This window comes from Myotis myotis, unplaced genomic scaffold (genome assembly GCF_014108235.1).
Source record: "Myotis myotis isolate mMyoMyo1 unplaced genomic scaffold, mMyoMyo1.p scaffold_m19_p_5, whole genome shotgun sequence".
Taxonomy (NCBI): Eukaryota; Metazoa; Chordata; class Mammalia; order Chiroptera; family Vespertilionidae; genus Myotis; species Myotis myotis.
This window is the reverse complement of record NW_023416357.1, coordinates 102,239,931-102,257,054: the sequence shown is the minus strand read 5'-3', so window position 1 is coordinate 102,257,054 and position 17,124 is coordinate 102,239,931. Positions and strand designations below refer to the sequence as shown.

The 17,124-nt window shown below is 55.8% G+C and overlaps 1 protein-coding gene across 6 annotated transcripts in view; it reads right to left on the bottom strand.

Moving 5' to 3' along the window:
- The window catches only part of PKD1 (polycystin 1, transient receptor potential channel interacting), a 50,942-nt gene extending 34,715 nt beyond the window's left edge, over positions 1-16,227 (bottom strand). For 2 of the 6 annotated variants that reach the window (XM_036309207.1, XM_036309208.1), the window contains exons 1-3: positions 15,810-16,220; positions 374-445; positions 182-253 (exon numbers count right to left, since the gene is read on the bottom strand). In XM_036309207.1, coding sequence (XP_036165100.1) covers positions 182-253; positions 374-445; positions 15,810-16,015 — 350 coding nt within the window. In that variant the 5' untranslated portion in view covers positions 16,016-16,220. Of the gene's footprint in view, positions 1-181; positions 254-373; positions 446-15,809 lie in introns of all 6 variants that reach the window. The other 4 variants (XM_036309209.1, XM_036309211.1, XR_004967550.1 and 1 more) reach the window with 3 other exon arrangements.
- Between the last annotated feature and the right edge of the window lie 897 nt (positions 16,228-17,124).

The following is a 17,124-nucleotide window of genomic DNA, read 5'->3' as shown; positions in this document are numbered from 1 at the left end:
GTCACAGTTCAATTCCCAGTAAGAGCACATGTGTGTTGCAAGCTCGATCCCCAGTGGGGGAGCGAGCAGGAGGCAGCCAATCAGTGATTCTCTCTCATCACTGATGCTTCTATCTGTCTCTCCCTCTCCCTTCCTCTCTGAAATCAATAAAAAAATATATTTTTTTTTAAATGCAACTTACATTTCACTTAAATTAAATAAATTAGCAAATGTTCCTTCTTCTAGTGTAGAAATCTTGTTGTTGCTTATGTCCCTGAAAGAAAGGGAGGATTCGGCAGAGTCTGAGGGATGCCCCCATAACCACAATGGTGACAAGCTGCCACCACCTTCCCACCCTGTGGAATTCCACAGCTGAGTCGAAGGGAACACTCACAACTCTGTCAGCGCTGAGAGATTCGCCAGGATCCCAACATCCAGCGCCCGGAGCAGGTTGTGGGAGACATCTCTGGGAAACAAAGCGGCCACAGGTCAGCACTGGATCCCTGGGCAGGACACAAAGCCACCCGACGCCGTCCTGGAAGCTCCCCAGGACCCCCCCCCCCCCCCAGCTCCCTATCCCTAGGGCCAGAATGGAGAATCAGAATGAATTCTCAGCTGGGAAAACCAAGGCAGGAGAGGCCTGGGGCCCCTCAAACTCCATCCATGCCCTGCCCCCTCTCCTGCAGATCCAATTCCCTTTGGCCCAGCAAGGCCATCCACACCACAGAGGGCAGACTTCACCCGCCTCCACACAGGGGCCAGCTGCTGCCACTGGGGAGGCCTCTGAATGTCCCTGAGACACAGTGGGGCACAAAGTCCAGATGAACAAGGGATAGGGCCCTAGTGGATGACCCAGCACCATAGTGATGGTAACAGCCCCAATTAAACCTCAAGGTTAACATGACCTCGATAACATGCCCCACACGGTCAAGATAACACAGATTCAGTGAGAAGCATAATTGGGCAAGAACCATCAAGAAAAGGTGAAACATGGGTTGACCCTATGTTAAACTGTGCTGCCTGTGTAGGAGTGGATGAACTGACAGATGAGAGCAAGGGAATCTCCTGAAACAGACTGTGACCCCACCAGAATCTGTGCAAAGGAAGACGGGACTGACACAACAAGGACATTAGCCAATAATCCCACTTTCCCTCCCAGCCCCGAGGGGGAGATCACAGTCACTCTGCCCATCTATCTCCTGGGACAGGGACCGTAGACCACTTAGACACCCCCAGTCACCTAACCACCCTATCCTCCTCATCCTCTCCCCAGGCTCCCACAGGTCTCTAAATAAATAAGGCCTGGACCTCCTACCCATAAGCCTCTGCCCTCTGATGTCTCAGAACGCCTCTCACCAACCCTGTCTTCCCATCAGTGACCACACAGCCATGCAGAGACCGGGTCCATCGATGCCTCCTCCAGGCCCAGCTCCTAAAACACACAGGCTCCCCCATCCTACCCCCATCCCTGGCCCTGGCCCCGCCACCACGGGCTCTCCTGTCCAAGCTCCCATGGCAGCCTGGGGTGGGAGAGTGTCCTGAAGCCCAGCTCCCATCAGTCACCCTCTGGCTCTGCTTTCTCCAGCCTGCTCTGAACACAAGAGCGGAGTAAGAACAGGCTGGTGTGAAACAAGGTCCTCCTGGAGCCGAGGCACTGAGGACCAGCCCAGGCCTCTGGGCCTCCACACACACAGGCCCGAGGTCATGGGGGTGAGGGGAAGACACGGTCCCGGGGCTTGGCTGGCTGGGATGCCTGACACAGTCTACCCGCTCAGCTCACAACCAGGACCACCTCTGGAGCCAGGCTCAGGAAATGACCCCCACCCCAGCCTCTGACCACTGCTCCTCCCTGGAGACCTGCTGGCCACATGGAGCTTCATGGCAACCGATATTTGAATGCTGGCCACCTACCACGGACAGGGACTGAAAGTTGGGTCTCAGCTAGGCTGCTCCTACTATCCTGGCTCCCAACATAGCCAGGGGGCTACCTAGGGAGTTTGGGGGGACACCACTGGCCTTTGAGTAACCAATGCAGGGGGTTTGGCCCAGTCCCCCTATGGCTTCCACTCAGGGGGCGTGGGGATTTGAACTATGGACGCAGTCAGCTAACACTGGGAGCCTGGTGTGGTTGGTGTGTGTGTGTGTGTGTGTGTGTGTGTGTGTGTGTCTCTGTCTCTCTCTGCCGATGAGCAGACAGCACATGGACATGAAGAGCTCCACTGACACTGGCCGAGGCCTGCCGGGGGTGGGCAGCAGGCCAAGGGCAGCCTCAGTCAGAGGGTACAGGCAGCAAGTGAGCAAGCACACGGTCCTCCAGTGAGCAAGAGGGGCTGAGAGGAACTCCAGACAGTCACACGGGCCAGGCAGGTCCTCCCGGCGGTGGAGCCTCTGCAGAACCAGACTGGGGTCCTACAGGGCAGGGGAGGCGTTGGTGGGTCAGAGCTCCTGCTGGGACCAGACAGGGACTTCCGCCAGGAGGACCCACAGCAGCCCCACCACTGCTCTGACCGAGTGGCCCAACCAGGCAGGATGCCAGGACACCTCACTTGGCAAGGCTCTCCGCCCAGCAAGAAGGTCGAATGGCAGTGCAGGTACCAGTTCATGCAGTCATGCCACCCGCACCTGAGGGCCTGACTGCTTTGGGAACCGGTGTAGCCACACACATTGGGAGGCCCAGACGTCCCTTGCCCTCCCCTGTGACACGAGACTTGATTTAGTTTGAGAGCTCTAAGCCCATCAGCGGTGTGGCTCGGTGCCTCCTCAGCACACAAAGGCACGAGAAACACAGGTGCAAACCGCAGCCCCCGCTCCCCAAACGTTCAAACTGAGAACTAAAGAAAGCGCTGGAAGAGGTGCAGAGTAACAAACCCGCTCTCAAGAGCAGGCAGGTACCCTAGATTTTCCACACTCGCATTCTGCTCGTGACATAGGAGGGTGGGCAAGGGAAGTCAGAAGCCACTCCAGCCAAGGAGGTCAGGACCCAGGCCTCCTCCACTCCAGGAAGTGGCACTGTGGCCTCAGGGTCAGATCCCTGCCCTGCTGCTGAGCTCGGTGCCCCACCCTCTCACCGAGACCTGAGATTCTGAGATTCTCCATCTGGAAACGGGAGTGTGTGCTTGCGCATACAGGTCTGTTTGCCTCAAGGGTTGTGGGACAGGAACCCATGCCCAGAGTGTGGTTCCAAGATCTCCAAGGGAGAACCTTTGTGGGCTAGGGGACATGGAGGTGGGGCCTCGGGCAGGGACACCTCTGCTCTCCCCATCTGAGCCCAGCTTCCCCCTTCCCTCCGACATGGGGGTGGGAGGAGACTTTTTCCTTTCAGTCTGGCAGCTGCCATCAGGTAAGCCGAGATACATGCTCAGAAGTGGGTCTGGGCCCTCCCCGGCTTGGCTCAGTGGATAGAGTGTGGGCCTGCGGACTGAAGGGTCCCAGGTTCGATTCCGGTCAAGGGCACATGCCCTGGTTGCGGGCTTGATCCCCAGCAGGGGGCGTGCAGGAGGCAGCCAATCAATGATTCTCTCATCACTGATGTTTCTCTTTCTCTCTCTCCTTCTCCCTCCCCCTCTCTAAAATCAATAAAAATATTTTTTAAAGTGGGTCTGGGAGACATGGGGGGGCATATGCTTTCTACTAGGGGGCACAGTGGGCAGCACTACCCATTTCTGTGCTCGGTGTACACTGGGAAGGGTGGGAGCAGAGAAAACACTGGCGTGGAGGTCACTGGAAGGGTCATGGGGGCGGATCACTAAAAGGAGAACCGCTGGAAGGGGACAGAGGTAGAGTCCTCACCCAGCCCCACAGCCCCGAGGCCCTGAACAGCCACTTTCCACATCTCCATCTGCTTTTGCCATCACTGTTCTGGGGGAACGCCAAGGCGTCGGGCCAGCCCCATCCCCTCTCCAGCCCCTCAGCTTCCTCTGCACCCCCAGGTGATGTCATCGCAATCTGACACCCTGTCCCACACTCAGTTGCCCACAGTCCTGCAAAAGTGGGGGGAAACGACAAGGGAGGGGAAAACGACAGGACACAGCAGGCCCAAGGAGCTGCCTACAGGAGCCCACACAGTGGGCAGTACAGCAGAGGCCAGACCCACGGGAGGAGAGCCAGCAGCCTGGCTGGACAGCACCCTGAGAGATGCTAGGCCAAGCAGGCCCACCCTCTGAGCCAGCTGGACCATCCCAGGTCCCTGCAAACCCCAAGCCAGCAACTTCCAGGGATGCCAAGGTTGGAGAGATTAGGCCAGCTTGGGGGGGGGGGGGGTGACCTGGGAACAGGCACACACCCACAACAGCACAAGACATGTGTCACCTCCCCAGGCACCAGGGATACGGCTGGGAGGGGCCCCCACTGCCTGCTACACTGAACACGAGTCCCACGGAGATGGGGACTCTCACTCCCAGCCCATTCCTTCTGCCGCCCCCTCTCCTGCTCCAAGACAGGCAAGTGTGATGGAGAAGAAGGGGAGATCCCTGGTCTACCCCACACATCTGGGCCCTCCTTCTCCTCCCCCAACAGGGCCCCAGCAGTCACTGGGGAGCCCGGTCTGTCCCCACGCAGGGGTGGTCCCAACTCCCTCTGCCTTCTAAATCAGACATTCTCAAGGGGAGGACCATTAGCTTCCCCTGGGCCTGCATCCTTGTCTTCAGGGTTTGAGCACCCAATAGCACATCCCTATGCCTCTGACTCTGATCTTTCCTGCTCCAAGCAAGAGAGAGGGTGGGGTGAGGGAAGCGGGGATCCCTGCATCCACCACCAAGCTGGAGCTGCCCAGCAGAAGGGGCTGAGGGCCCTCCCAATCCAATGGACAAAGGCAGCTTCCCCTGCCCACACAGGGCTCTGCCCCTGCTCACATCCCAAGCCTTGCAGTGAGGAGGGGTGGCAGTAGAGGGGTAGGGGGAGAGGGGAGGGGAGGAGAAAGGGAGGGGAGGGAGTCCCAGGACCAGAACAGAAAGAGATGGAAAGGGACTTTGAGTGCAAAGGTAAGTGGGGTGGAGAGGTGAAGGCCAAGGAGAGAGGTTGCTGTGACAGCAGGGCTGGAGTGGCCCCTGGGGGCTCCGAGGGCAGTCCCTTTCAGAGCTGAGGAAATAACGCCCCAGGCAAGCCGGGAAGCTGCCCTGCAGCCCAGAGCTGCCTAAGTTTTCTCCTCGGCCGAGGACGGGATTGGCCTGGGTGCCTGCTCTCGTCTAGAGCTCCCCAGTCCAGATGCCGGGCGAGGTCTGGGGGCCAGTCAGAGCCCCCAAGGAAACATCTGCACATTCCAGACACATGTGGTCAGCGGCGGGGGTGAGTGCCAGGCCCCAGCCCAGCACCCCCACCCCAGTGCTGGCCGCTGTGCTGGATACAGGGCTTGAGGGGAATGGGCTCCAGAAGGGCCGCCTGCACATGTTATGTAACCTGCTCCTCCCAAGCCAGCAGCTGCCTCCTCCCTCCGACAGGACAGCACAGCATAGCGGTAGCAGAAAAAGGCACCCTACTCCCCATCCAGGGCCCAAGGCTCCCTCCAGCCTGAACCCTCAGATCTCCTGGAAATACAGTGTCAGTGGGTCTGGCTGGGCCAGCCTGTCCTCTCCTTGGAGGTGCCACACACTCCGGGAGAAACAGGTTCCCCTCCACCCATCAAGGGGAACGCCACACACAGTCCCTGGAAGCCAGGCTCAGGCAGAAGGGAAGAAAGGCCACAGTGCTGGTCCTGGGCCCCTCAGGGGACCCCTGCCCCCACCTCAGCCCTCCGGCCAGGTAGTGTCACCCACTTGCCACCTCGTCACTCACTAATGTGTCCTGTAGCACTGGGTACAGGCAGTCAGGAGCCCAGTCTTGTGCCAGTTTGAGTCTAATAACCTCATTTTGTTTTCATTCCCTTCTATTTGTGGAGAGTGAGGCTGGCTTCCAGGGCCGGAAACGATGACTTTTAATAAATTCAAGTTTAAGAGAGAGAGCCGATTTGAAGAAAAACATGCAGAGAGGATGAGCTGGGGAGGGGGGCAGGAGGCAGGCCTGCCAGGGAGAAGGGGCAGGGAGGGCCCACCAGACCCACATTGGCTCTGTGCCCAAGCCCCCACTTGGCTCTAAACCAGGGCCCAGGGAATCAGCAAGGGGGGTGGGGGATGTCTCAGCCTTGGAAACGAGAGGGAAAGGCCAGAGTGAGAGCCCGCCACAGCCTCTCAGCCCCAGGGCATGGAACAGCAGGCGGTGCCCATTTCACAGGGTATTCTGTGGGGCTCCCTCAAGGAGCTTTGCCATCCTATTACTAAGTTGTCACCAGGATGAGCCATGGGTGTCTGGTACAGTAACACCAACTGGCTAGGATCCCCCTGGGACCACAGGCAGATGAAGCTGGGGGTGTCCTCCACACAGCCCAGCCCTGAGGAGGTGCATTTTGGAGATCAGCCACTGTCAGGGTACTAACAGACCAGGGTGGGGGCCAGGGGCTGGGAAAGAGGGGGCCCGCCCAGGAGAGGGGCTCAGCTCACCCTTCCACTTGCAGCTAGGGAGTTGGGGACCCCCTTCCAAGTTGAGAGGAAAAGAACCAGCACCTGGGTGCCCCCCAGGCACTGCACTCAACTGGTATGTCCCTCTCACGCTGGCCTGTCACAGCCAGCCCGAGCAGGGGGGGCACCACCCCTTTACAGAGAATGCTGAGGCTCAGGGAAGCCACCATCCACACCCCACCATCATTTATTTAGAATATGAAGAATGAAGAAGGCAGCCGGGCTCTCCCAACCTGGCCAGGGGGCCAACACAGGGGCAGAAGCATCAGTCCAGCATGGCCGGCAATCCCACCACCCACTCAGCTGCTGGGCACTGCCAATGGCACGATGCAGCCTGAGGCCAGGGCTACAGAGCTGTTTGGAGGTGCGGGACCCTGGAGCCTCCAGTGCCGTTAGCCTTGCCCTGAGCCTGGCTCTCATTCTCCATCTCCACTAGAAGGAAAAGCTGGCTCTGCTCTGCCTTGGTACAAAGCCCCTTGCAGAGTGGGCCCAGGATACAGGAGCGGGCGCCATGCCTTCCGGGCGGGGGGCTGCTAAACTTGGGAGCACTACACCGTGTCAGGCCCGGGCCCACAGGCTCCTCAGCAAGAGAAAGGGCTCCGCCCACCTTGGCCCCCAAATGCAGTCTCCTCCCTGACATCAGCAGCTGGGCATCACTGGGCCCCTTGACGGAGACGGCTGCCAAACCATAGAGAACGAGGTGTTCCGGGGAAAAAGGACATGAGCTGCATTTTCCAGCTGCCTTTCACTTGGCAGCGCCTCTGCCGCCTTGGCCAGCTGGAGACGCAGACACCCAGCAGGCAGGGCCAGGCCCCGGTGTGCCGAGAGCCCAGACACCACACCACCCCAGACAGTGGCAGGGGAAGCGGGATGTTTTCATTCCAGAGTGCTCAGCAGGCTGGGCCCACTGGGTTCTCACTGCAGCACTGCCACCACACAACGTTCCAGAAAGGAAAATGTGCCTCGCCATCCAAAATGGCTTCTTCACTGGAAACCGAACCCAGCCAGGGTCTCTCCCCACAGTCCCTACCCAACCGCCACAGGGGCAGCTGAGAGGGGCTGAGGGTGGGACCACATCTGGCAGTACCAACTAGCCCAGCCAGTTGTCACATGATAGTGGCCCCCAGGCATGGCTTTTGAAGAGAGGACAAAGAGGTCCTAATAGGAAGTCTACCAGGAGATGCCCTGGCCTTGGGGAAGGGGGGTGGAGGCATGGGCTGCAGGCCAAGCCTGCAGAGAACTGGGAAAAGGAAACTGAGTCCCCTTAAAGCACCTGCATAACAGGCTAGCTCCCCCAGTGAAATCACAGGGTGTGCACGTGACAGCTGAGGTGGCAGCAGAGCGGATGTGCCGGGGGACACTGAGCAGCTTCCATGCGTGTGGATTCCACATCAAGACCAAGGTGCTCAAGAGAGTTCACAGAACTCTATTCATGCCTCGTAACTTCACTGTGTTACATATCCTCACCTAAACGCATCAAAAATAAAGGCTTAAAACTGAGATAAAAACACAAGTGGAATGTGCTAGGCCTAGGCATGACGAATCCCACCAGCTGTGTGGCTCTGCGTTGAAGGCGCTTCCAGGGCCAGACCAGGTTTCTGGATGTGGTCTCCCAGCCTGGGTGCTGAGGGGTGTGTAGGAGTCTGCCTGCTCAGCCTCATCTGTGTTTCTATCTGCTGTGGCATTTGGTCTGAGCAACAAAGTCATGGGCATATATGCACCAGCTCAGGGGCACTTCTACTCAGGCTTTTGAGTTCTGCTTTGCAGCAGGAAGGTCCTAGGGAACCATCTCCTGCTGGCTAGTGCTTAGGATACAGTAATGGGCTCTGAGACCATGGAGAGGAACAGGTAGAAGGGGCCACTCTGGCAACAGTTATAATTATTGGGACCATCAGCAACTGACTCCCGTGGATGTACCAGACACTTTTACTTCTGAGGCCCCACAACCCTGTGAGATATGTATCCACTCATGGCACCCATTTCCCAGGTGAGAAAACAAACTCAGAGAGGCTGAATGACTTGGCGAAGGTCACACCGGAAGTATAGGAGCTGGGATATGAACCAGGTTTGACCCAGGGCCTGAATTCCCTACTCCTGGGTTCTCATGCCCCCCTCCTAAAACCAAACAGGAAGTCGGTGGAAAGCACTAGAACAGAGACGGCAGAGGGAGGTCTGAGGAGTTGGTGGGAAGGGCAGGGCCAAGTAAGCAGCTGGGGCCTGAGTCCAGAGCCCACTTGGTCCCACTCAGGGATACCCCCACTGCTACTTCTCTCTGATTTATAAGCCAGGTTGCTGGTGCTGTACCCCAGGCCCCTGCATGCAGTTGTGGGGGCTATGCCCCAAAGCATGCTGATGAAATCACCTCTCTGCCACAACAAACCAGTCATGTGACCCTAGGCGTTGACTCAACCTCCAGGAGACCAGTGTCCTGGTCTGTAACATGGGACCAAGAGTGGTTCCACCCCCATAGCACTGTGAGACACTGAGATAAAGGCAAGAAAGAGTCTAATACAGAGCCCAGCACTTGGCAACTTTAGAGGGACAGGACAAGGCAGTGGTGGCTATTTTCTTCAGAGATTTGTTTTTTAATTTAGACATAATTCACATACTATAAAGTTCACCCTTCTAAAGTATAAATTCAGTGGTTTAGGATATTCTCAAGGTTGTGCAACCATCACCACTATCTACTTCTAGAACATTTTCTTTTCTTTTTTTAAATATATTTCATTGATTTTTTACAGAGAGGAAGGGAGAGGAATAGAGAGAAACATCAATGAGTGAGAAACATCGATCAGCTGCCTCCTGCACACTCCCTACTGGAGATGTGCCTGAAACCAAGGTACATGCCCTTGACCGGAATCAAACCTAAAACCCTTCAGTCAGCAGGTCAATGATCTATCCACTAAGCCAAACCGGTTAGGGCTACTTCTAGAACATTTTCATCACCACACTCCTTGACCATAATTGCCCCACCCTCATCCCGCACCCTAGCTGTAGACAACATTAGTCTGCTTTCTGCCTCCATGGATTTGGCCACCTGGACATTTCATATCAGGGAAATTATTCAGTATGTGACCTTCTGTGTCTGGCTTCTTTCACTCGGCATCAAGTTTTCAAGATTCATCTATGATTATAGCATGTGTCAGTATTCCATTCCTTTTTAAGGCTGAGTAATATTCCACTGTGTGAATAGACTACATTCTGTTCATTCATCTGATGGGATACTTGGGTTGTTTCCACCTTTGGCTACTAAGAATAATGTTGCTATGAACACTTGTATACACGTTTGTTTGTTTGTTTGTTTGTTTGTTTGTTTAAAAAGAATAGTTTATTGATTTGTAGAAAGAGAGGAAGGGAGAAGAAACATCAATGTGTGAGAGCATAACACTGATCAGCTGCCTCCTGCACACCCCCTACCGGGGCACGTGCCCTGACAGGGAATTGAACCAGCAACCTTTGGGTGCATGGGACGACGCCCAACCAACTGAGCCACACTGGGAGGTAGACTGGAAGGCCTCAGGTTCGATTCCCATACTAGTTTTTGTGTGGACGTACGTTTCATTCCTCGTGGATAGATACCTGGAAGCAAAATTGCTAGGTCCTATGGAACTTCTATGTTTACTCTCTTGAGGAACTGCCCAACTGTTTTCCAAAGGACTGCCCCATTCTACATCCCCGCCAGCAGTGGAGGAAGTTTCCAATTTCTCCACATCCTCATCAATACTTGTTATTGTCTGCCTTTTTGGTGTTAGTCATCCCAGTGGATGTTATCACTGGGGTTTGATTTGCATTTCCCTGAAAGCTAAACACTGAGCATCTATTAATGTGCTGATTGGTCACTTGTATATCTTTTTTAGAGATATGTCTGTTTTCCCATTTTTTAATCGGGTCATTTGTCTTTTTTTGCATTGAGTTTCAAGGGTTTTTTATATATTCTGGCTACAAGTCCCTCATCAAATAGATGACTTGAACATTTTCTCCATCCTGGTCCCCATTCAGGGGACCAGGTATAGGAGGTGTGTGCCCTCCTGTCCACAGTTTTGGCAAATCTGCATTCTGTGTCTCATCAGGAAATTAACATTACACACACATTTATAGTCTGAATTCCCAAGTGCCAACTGTCATGTGCAGCTCAGGAAATGTGAGGGTGAGACCAGCAGAGTGTGCAGGACACACGGATCCTCCTAGGGCCGTGGTCGGCAAACTGCAGCTCGCGAGCCACATACGGCTCTTTGGCCCCTTGAGTGTGGCTCTTCCTAAGCCTTAGGAATACCCTAATTAAATTAATAACAATGTACCTACCTATATAGTTTAAGTTTAAAAGCTTTGGCTCTCAAAAGAAATTTCAATCGTTGTACTGTTGATATTTGGCTCTGTTGACTAATGAGTTTGCCGACCACTGTCCTAGTACATGCTATCTCCACACAGCAGCCAGTGTTCTTTCTAGAAGATGCCAACCATGCCACTTTCCTCCTAGATCCTTCAATGCCGCCCCTACCCGCTCTCTCAATAAAGGCCCCACCTCCCACCTCTCCGTCTGACACTCTGCCAGGCTGTCCCCCATCTGTTTGGGATACTCTCGCCAGCCCCTACATGATTTCTGTGAGTCTTGACTTCAATGTCACTTACACTGGGGGACCTTGTAGGCAGACCCTCCAAAGTGCCCCCCCATTATCTGTCTATGGTTTAACAACGGCTCCTCATAACTGAGTCTCAAAAAGGTGGGTCCTGAAGACCCCTGGCACAGGGCTGGCACACAGCAGTCATGCCCAGGACTCATGGAAGGAACCCTCTGTTGCTGAGCCAGCCCTTAAGGCAGCATCGCATGGGGCACCTGCAGTCTAACATGTTTTACTTACACACACACACACACACACACACACACCAGGCCAGACCAAGTCCAGGAGTTGCTCACCTTACCTCACACACATCCTGTGCTGACAACAGGGGGTGAGCCTCCCCCACACTCTCCTGTCATTTAGGGGTACAGGCAGGGAAGGGAGAGGCCCTGAGTGCTCCCAGCCAACAGATGATCCTAAGGCCCCCCAAATTTTAATCAGCAAACCAATTGAGTCCCTGTTCCTAGCCTAGACCCAGATACAAAACATGCACAAGACAGTACACAAAACCCAGGAAGGGCCCCTGGCCAAAATTCGCAGCACACAATACCTGAGAAATGGTCGGCCAAAATCACCCCCACCTGAAACTAACTGATGGACAGACCACACCTGGAGCAGCAGCGCTGTCACACCCAGAACTTTCTGTGGTCACGAACATCCTATCTTTGTGCTGTCCTTTCCAACACAGTAGCCACTTGGCTCCAGAGCACTTGAAATATGTGTCGCCACACAATGCAGCTCTGGACCCAACTATCAATCTATAGGAAACAGAGGGCAGAGGGATACGTTGGATGCTGCCATGGAGGTGACGCAGAGACACAAGCCAACCCCAGGGACTGTCAAGCCAGTTTCTTCAACAAAGTGCACAGGGGGAAAGATGAAAGGGAAGCCTATCCACCAGCAGAGATCTAAAAGACACCAACTGCCCTGGCCAGTGAGGCTGCTGGTTGGAGTGTTGTCCATGGACTGGAAGGTCTCAGGTTTGATTCCCAGTCAGGGCACATACTGGGCTCATAAGGGAGATAACTCATGGATGTATTGATGTATCGCTCCCTCTCTAAAATCAATTAAAAATAAAAATTAAAAAAATTGGAATAAAAAAAAGACTACCTTTTTAAAAAAAGAAGACACCAACTAATTGCACTGTGTGGGCCTTATTTGGATCCTAATTCAAACTACTATAAAAAACTGAGACGCCCTAGCCCAGCTGTCACCAACCTTTTGGACCTCATGGACCACCAGAGGTCCGCGGACCACCAGTCGACGACTGCTGCCCTAGCCAGTTTGGCTCAATGGACAGAGTGTCAGCCTGCAGACTGAAGGGTCCTGGGTTCAATTCCAGTCAAGGAGACGTGCCGGGTTGCAGGCTCGATCCCCAGTAGGGGGCGTGCAGGAGGCAGCTGATCAATGATTCTCATAGACCTATCTCTCTTTCCCTTTCCCTTCCTCTCTGAAATCAATAATGTATATACAGTGGGGCCTTGACTTACAAGTGTCCCAACTAACGAGTTTTTCGAGATACGAGCTGTCTCTCAGCCGATTTTTTGCTTTGTGTTGTGAGCTAAAATTCGGGTTCCGAGCCAGCTTCAGATACCCCACCGCTAGTTGGCGCAGCAAACGTCACAGTGAACGCCACAACATCAGCCCAGCATTCAATTCATTGTAATGGTGAAAACTGATTTGACATACGAGTAATTTGAGTTACAAGCTCCGTCACGGAACAAATTAAACTCGTAAGTCAAGGCCCCACTGTATATTAAAAAAAAAAAAAACTGAGACAACCAAAAATTTGAACACAATGGACATGTAACGGGATTAAGGAATTACTGTTGCAGGTATAATCATGGTGTTGCCATACACTCCAATATGCTTATAGATCAAAGAACAGGATGCTAGAATTTGTTTCAAAAAGGGCGGTGGAGGTGGAGGGGCAGATCAGGCCACAGAGCAGTGGGTCCCTGAGGTTCACCAGGCTATTCTGCCTACCTCTATATATGTTCAAAGTCTCCATGATAAAGCTTTACAACTACAGTAGCAGCATTTTGCTGAGTGATGTCACCGTTTTCAGGCTGCTTGGTTAACCTAAGAAAGGCTGGGAGCTTTGGGAGCCCACACGGGTCAGACTCTCACCCAGGTCCTGCCAAGGGGTCTCAAATAGAGGGTGGCTGCAAGACATTGATAAAGAGGCACCAAGCCTCCCAGAAGAGGCTGCTGGGTCCCCTGCACATCCACACCCTCGCCCAGAAGGCTTCCTGGCTTCTCCAAGTTCAGTCCTTCTCCCTTGGAGAAGAGAAGGCCCATCTATCTCCCTCTTCCTGAGGAGGGGATTTGCAGGGTGGATAGGCAGAATGGCTGGGCAGCCTACAGAGTGCAGATGGGAAGCCAGCGGGGGCCTCACCATCTGCGCCCAAGGGACCAGTCTCCCTTGAGTCCTAGTCCTCAGCCTTCTGGAAATCTCCCAGAAGCAGCTTGAGGGTGTAAAGAAGAGCATGAAGTCTCCTCTAGTCCCCATCCACCTGCCTCCAAGGGTCCTGTCACACACACTCAGAGGGGCCAACAACCCTGGAATTCTGCCAGGTCAGGTCGGGCCAGGCCGCCAGCTCCCAGGACCTCCCAAACCCAGGAGGAGAGCCTAAGGCGACACATGCAAGGCAACAGGCCTGGGCCCCATCACTGTCTCCTAGAGCCTCCTGAGCATGGGCCCTGCTGCTGGCCTTGGACCCACCAGCATTGTTTATTCCCTGGATAGTTCCCAGAAGCCAGCTGGGACTAGCCAGCAGGAGCCAGGCCAGATCCCTAGCAACTCCCAGCCCACCAGGGATTAAAGTAATCTCACCCACAGCATCAGGAACAAGGGATAGGGTGGGTCTGATGCAACTATGTGAGCGCTGGTGGCAGGCAGGAGGCTCATCTCCACAGAGACAGCAGAGATGGCAAATGCTTTAGTGGTCATGAAGCAAGACAATAGGCCCAGAGCAGCCCCCACAGCTCCTGGCTGGTCCTGGAGAACCGGCTCTTCCCCCACCCCCAAGTCCACCTGGCAAAGCCCCAAGAACATCTGGACTGCTCAGGAGAAGCACACACCCCTACTCCCCGCCCCGCAACATCCAAACACTGACCATCAGGCCCCCTAATTAAAGGTGACTGGAGTCACCCAGGGAACAATTTTACAAAACTGAATGCCAGAGCCCACCCCCAGATTTAACAACCTTCGGCCAAGGAGAGATGGAGTCCTGCCTTAGTGCCTGGAATTGCCCAAGAAATCCACACGGGACCACAGGGATGTGGATCAGCAGGCCCTGAGCCTCCCCCGACCCCCAGGAAAAACTGTCTGCAAATCTTGGTCCCCTGCAACCTTTTTATCCCAACTCTGGATCCTGAGCACCTCAGTCAAACCCAGCTCTGCCACGTACTGGCTATTACTTGGTATTTGTGCTTGGACAAGATGCATCACCTGCATCTCCGTTTTCTCGTCTGTAAAACGGGGATCTTCACTGTACCTTCACCTCAGAGGGTTAGGGTGAGGGTTAAGCATGACAACCACCACCAGAGCTTGGCACAGGACCTCACTCAAGGCAAGCTCTCCATAAAGGCTGACTTGTTACTACTTCCAAAATGCAAGCCTGACAGCTCTTTGGTGTTTAAAACCTCACCACCCACTGTTCCCAGAATAACATCAGAGACCTAGACAGGCCCCTTGAGGCCCCTCAGGACCCCTGCCCATGTTGCCTCCATTCCCTCACACTTTCCCTGCAGCTGCAACACTGCAGCTACACACAACCAAGCCCAGCCTCCAGGTCTCTGCAGACATGGTTCCCTCCTCCCTTCCTCTAGACCAGGGGTACCGAACATCCAGCCCTCCGACCGACTGTGAAATCATTTGGTCTGGCCCTGCCAGGGCACTAGGGGTGAGTTAATTAAATGTTTGACCAAAGATAGCTTAGGCTAATTTTTAGGTTGATAATTTTGTGTGACCCCCACGAATGATGGAACGATGTTATAAATATCCAAATGGCCCTCGGCAGAAAAAAGTTTCCCCACCCCTGCCCTAGACCCACCTTCCTGCCCATCCTCAGGTTTCAGGCCAATTCTTACACATCCATCAAATCCGTGTTCAGACACCCCTCCTGGGAGCCCTTCCCTGCCATCCCACAGAGAGCTCTCCACCTCCTAGCTTCCCTTTGGGCTCTAAGGTGCTGGGTATCCGCCGGCCAAACCCTATTAGTCCCTAATTAGGGCTTCAGTGTTTGCAGTCTCCACTCAGAGACCGCCCCACCCCGCCCCCGCACGCTGCCACGGCGCCCCCCTCCCGCCCCCCGTCAGCTCGCGTTTGCAGAGCCCCACCGGGTGGGATGTCTCTGCTTTCACAGAAACAGAGATTATTCTGTTTCACTCTGGCTCACTCCAGGCGGGCTGACAGCCGGCCGCGGTCCCAGGTTTTCCTTATTTAGTTGGGCCGACCTAACTGCGCTGGAGCCTCGCCCTGGGAAAGGCCTGGCCCGCACTCCGTTTCCCCTTCTAGAGGCCGGGGACGCGCCCACGCCCTGCGAGGCCCGCCAGGCCGGCGGCCTGCCCGGCCAGCCTCTCCCAGGAGGGTGCAGGCGCGCGGAGGCCTCCCCACGTCCCGCTCCCCGCTAGGCCCCCACCGCCCAACTCTGTCCTCGCGCCCGCACGGCGCCATGGCAACTGTCCGGTCCGCATTGCGGGGCGGCGGGTTACTCACAGCGCGGTGGCATCCGCGGGGATGCGCAGCGCGGGCCCGAGCGTCCGCAGTCCGCGGCCGGAGCAATTGACGCGGCAAGCGGCGCCGGGCGCCGGGCCGCAGAGGCAAGGGGGCGCGCAAGGCCCACAGCCGCGCCCGGGGTCCCCCGCCAGCGCCCCAAGCCACAGGCCCAGGCCCAGGGCGAGCGCTAGGCGGGCGGGCGGCATCGTCAGGGCAGCGCGCGCATGGCCCCGACCCCGAGCCCGCCCGGCGCCGGCGGCCGTGACTCAGGCGGGGCCTGCGGACGGCATGGCGGGGCGGGATCCAGGGGCGACCGTGGCCTGTCTGCCTGCGTGACGCCCGCTCCCGCCACGCGCAATGTCCACCGCCACCCGCTCGCGCGTTCGCGCTGCAATGCGGCCCGCCACCGGCTCCGCCTCCTCCCCGCGCGGCGAGGCGGGGCGGGGCGCCCACAGGCTCCGCCCCCTCCGTCACCGTCTGGAGGCTCCGCCCTTCGCTCTGGCAGTGTGGCCGCCGCACAGGGTGAGGCGCGAGGGGCGGGGCGTCCTAAGGCCACGCCCCCTCTGCACTCTTCACAGTGCGCTCGCCTCCGTTCCCGGTCGCGTTGGTGCCTCCCAGCCCCGCGCGGTCTCCACAGTCACCACACGGAAAGCACCGGCAATAACAACCTCAGAGGGAGATCTCGGGGAGCCTGCTGTGCGTGCTCATCCACTCTCAGCGCCTCTGTCCCTTTCGATTTGCGCGGTATCCCGAGAACCTGGCGCACTGTAGGCGCCCCCTAACCGGTTTAGCTCAGTGGATAGAGCGTCGGACTGCAGACTGAAAGGTCCCAGGTTCCATTCCGGTCAAGGGCATGTACTTTGGTTGTGGGGTGTGCAGGAGGCAGCTGATCGATGTTTCTAACTCTCTATCCCTCGCCCTTCCTCTCTGTAAAAAATCAATAAAATATATTTTAAAAAATATAAACATACATTGAGTCCTCTCCTGGAGTTCCGCCAGAGCGCCGGCGAGGCAGGACTGCTAGTCCCCGCAGTCACAAAGGTGACGCCCACAGTGAAAGGCAGCGTCATCTCCCAGCCGCCCGCCTGCCAGCAGCCAGCACTGCGCTCTGCTCGCTCGCGGGGCACCGCGTCCCCAGTCTCCGGCCGCCGCTTGCCCACTAAGTACTCCGTGCTCGGCTCTGCAGAGGAGGCATCTGTTCCCCTGGCTGTGCAAGATTTCATTACAAAACTAACGCTCGTGGTGGGAAGAATACACACCTAACAACGCGAATGCACTCGGAAAACACTCCAGAAGTCCCACACAGAGGACCACA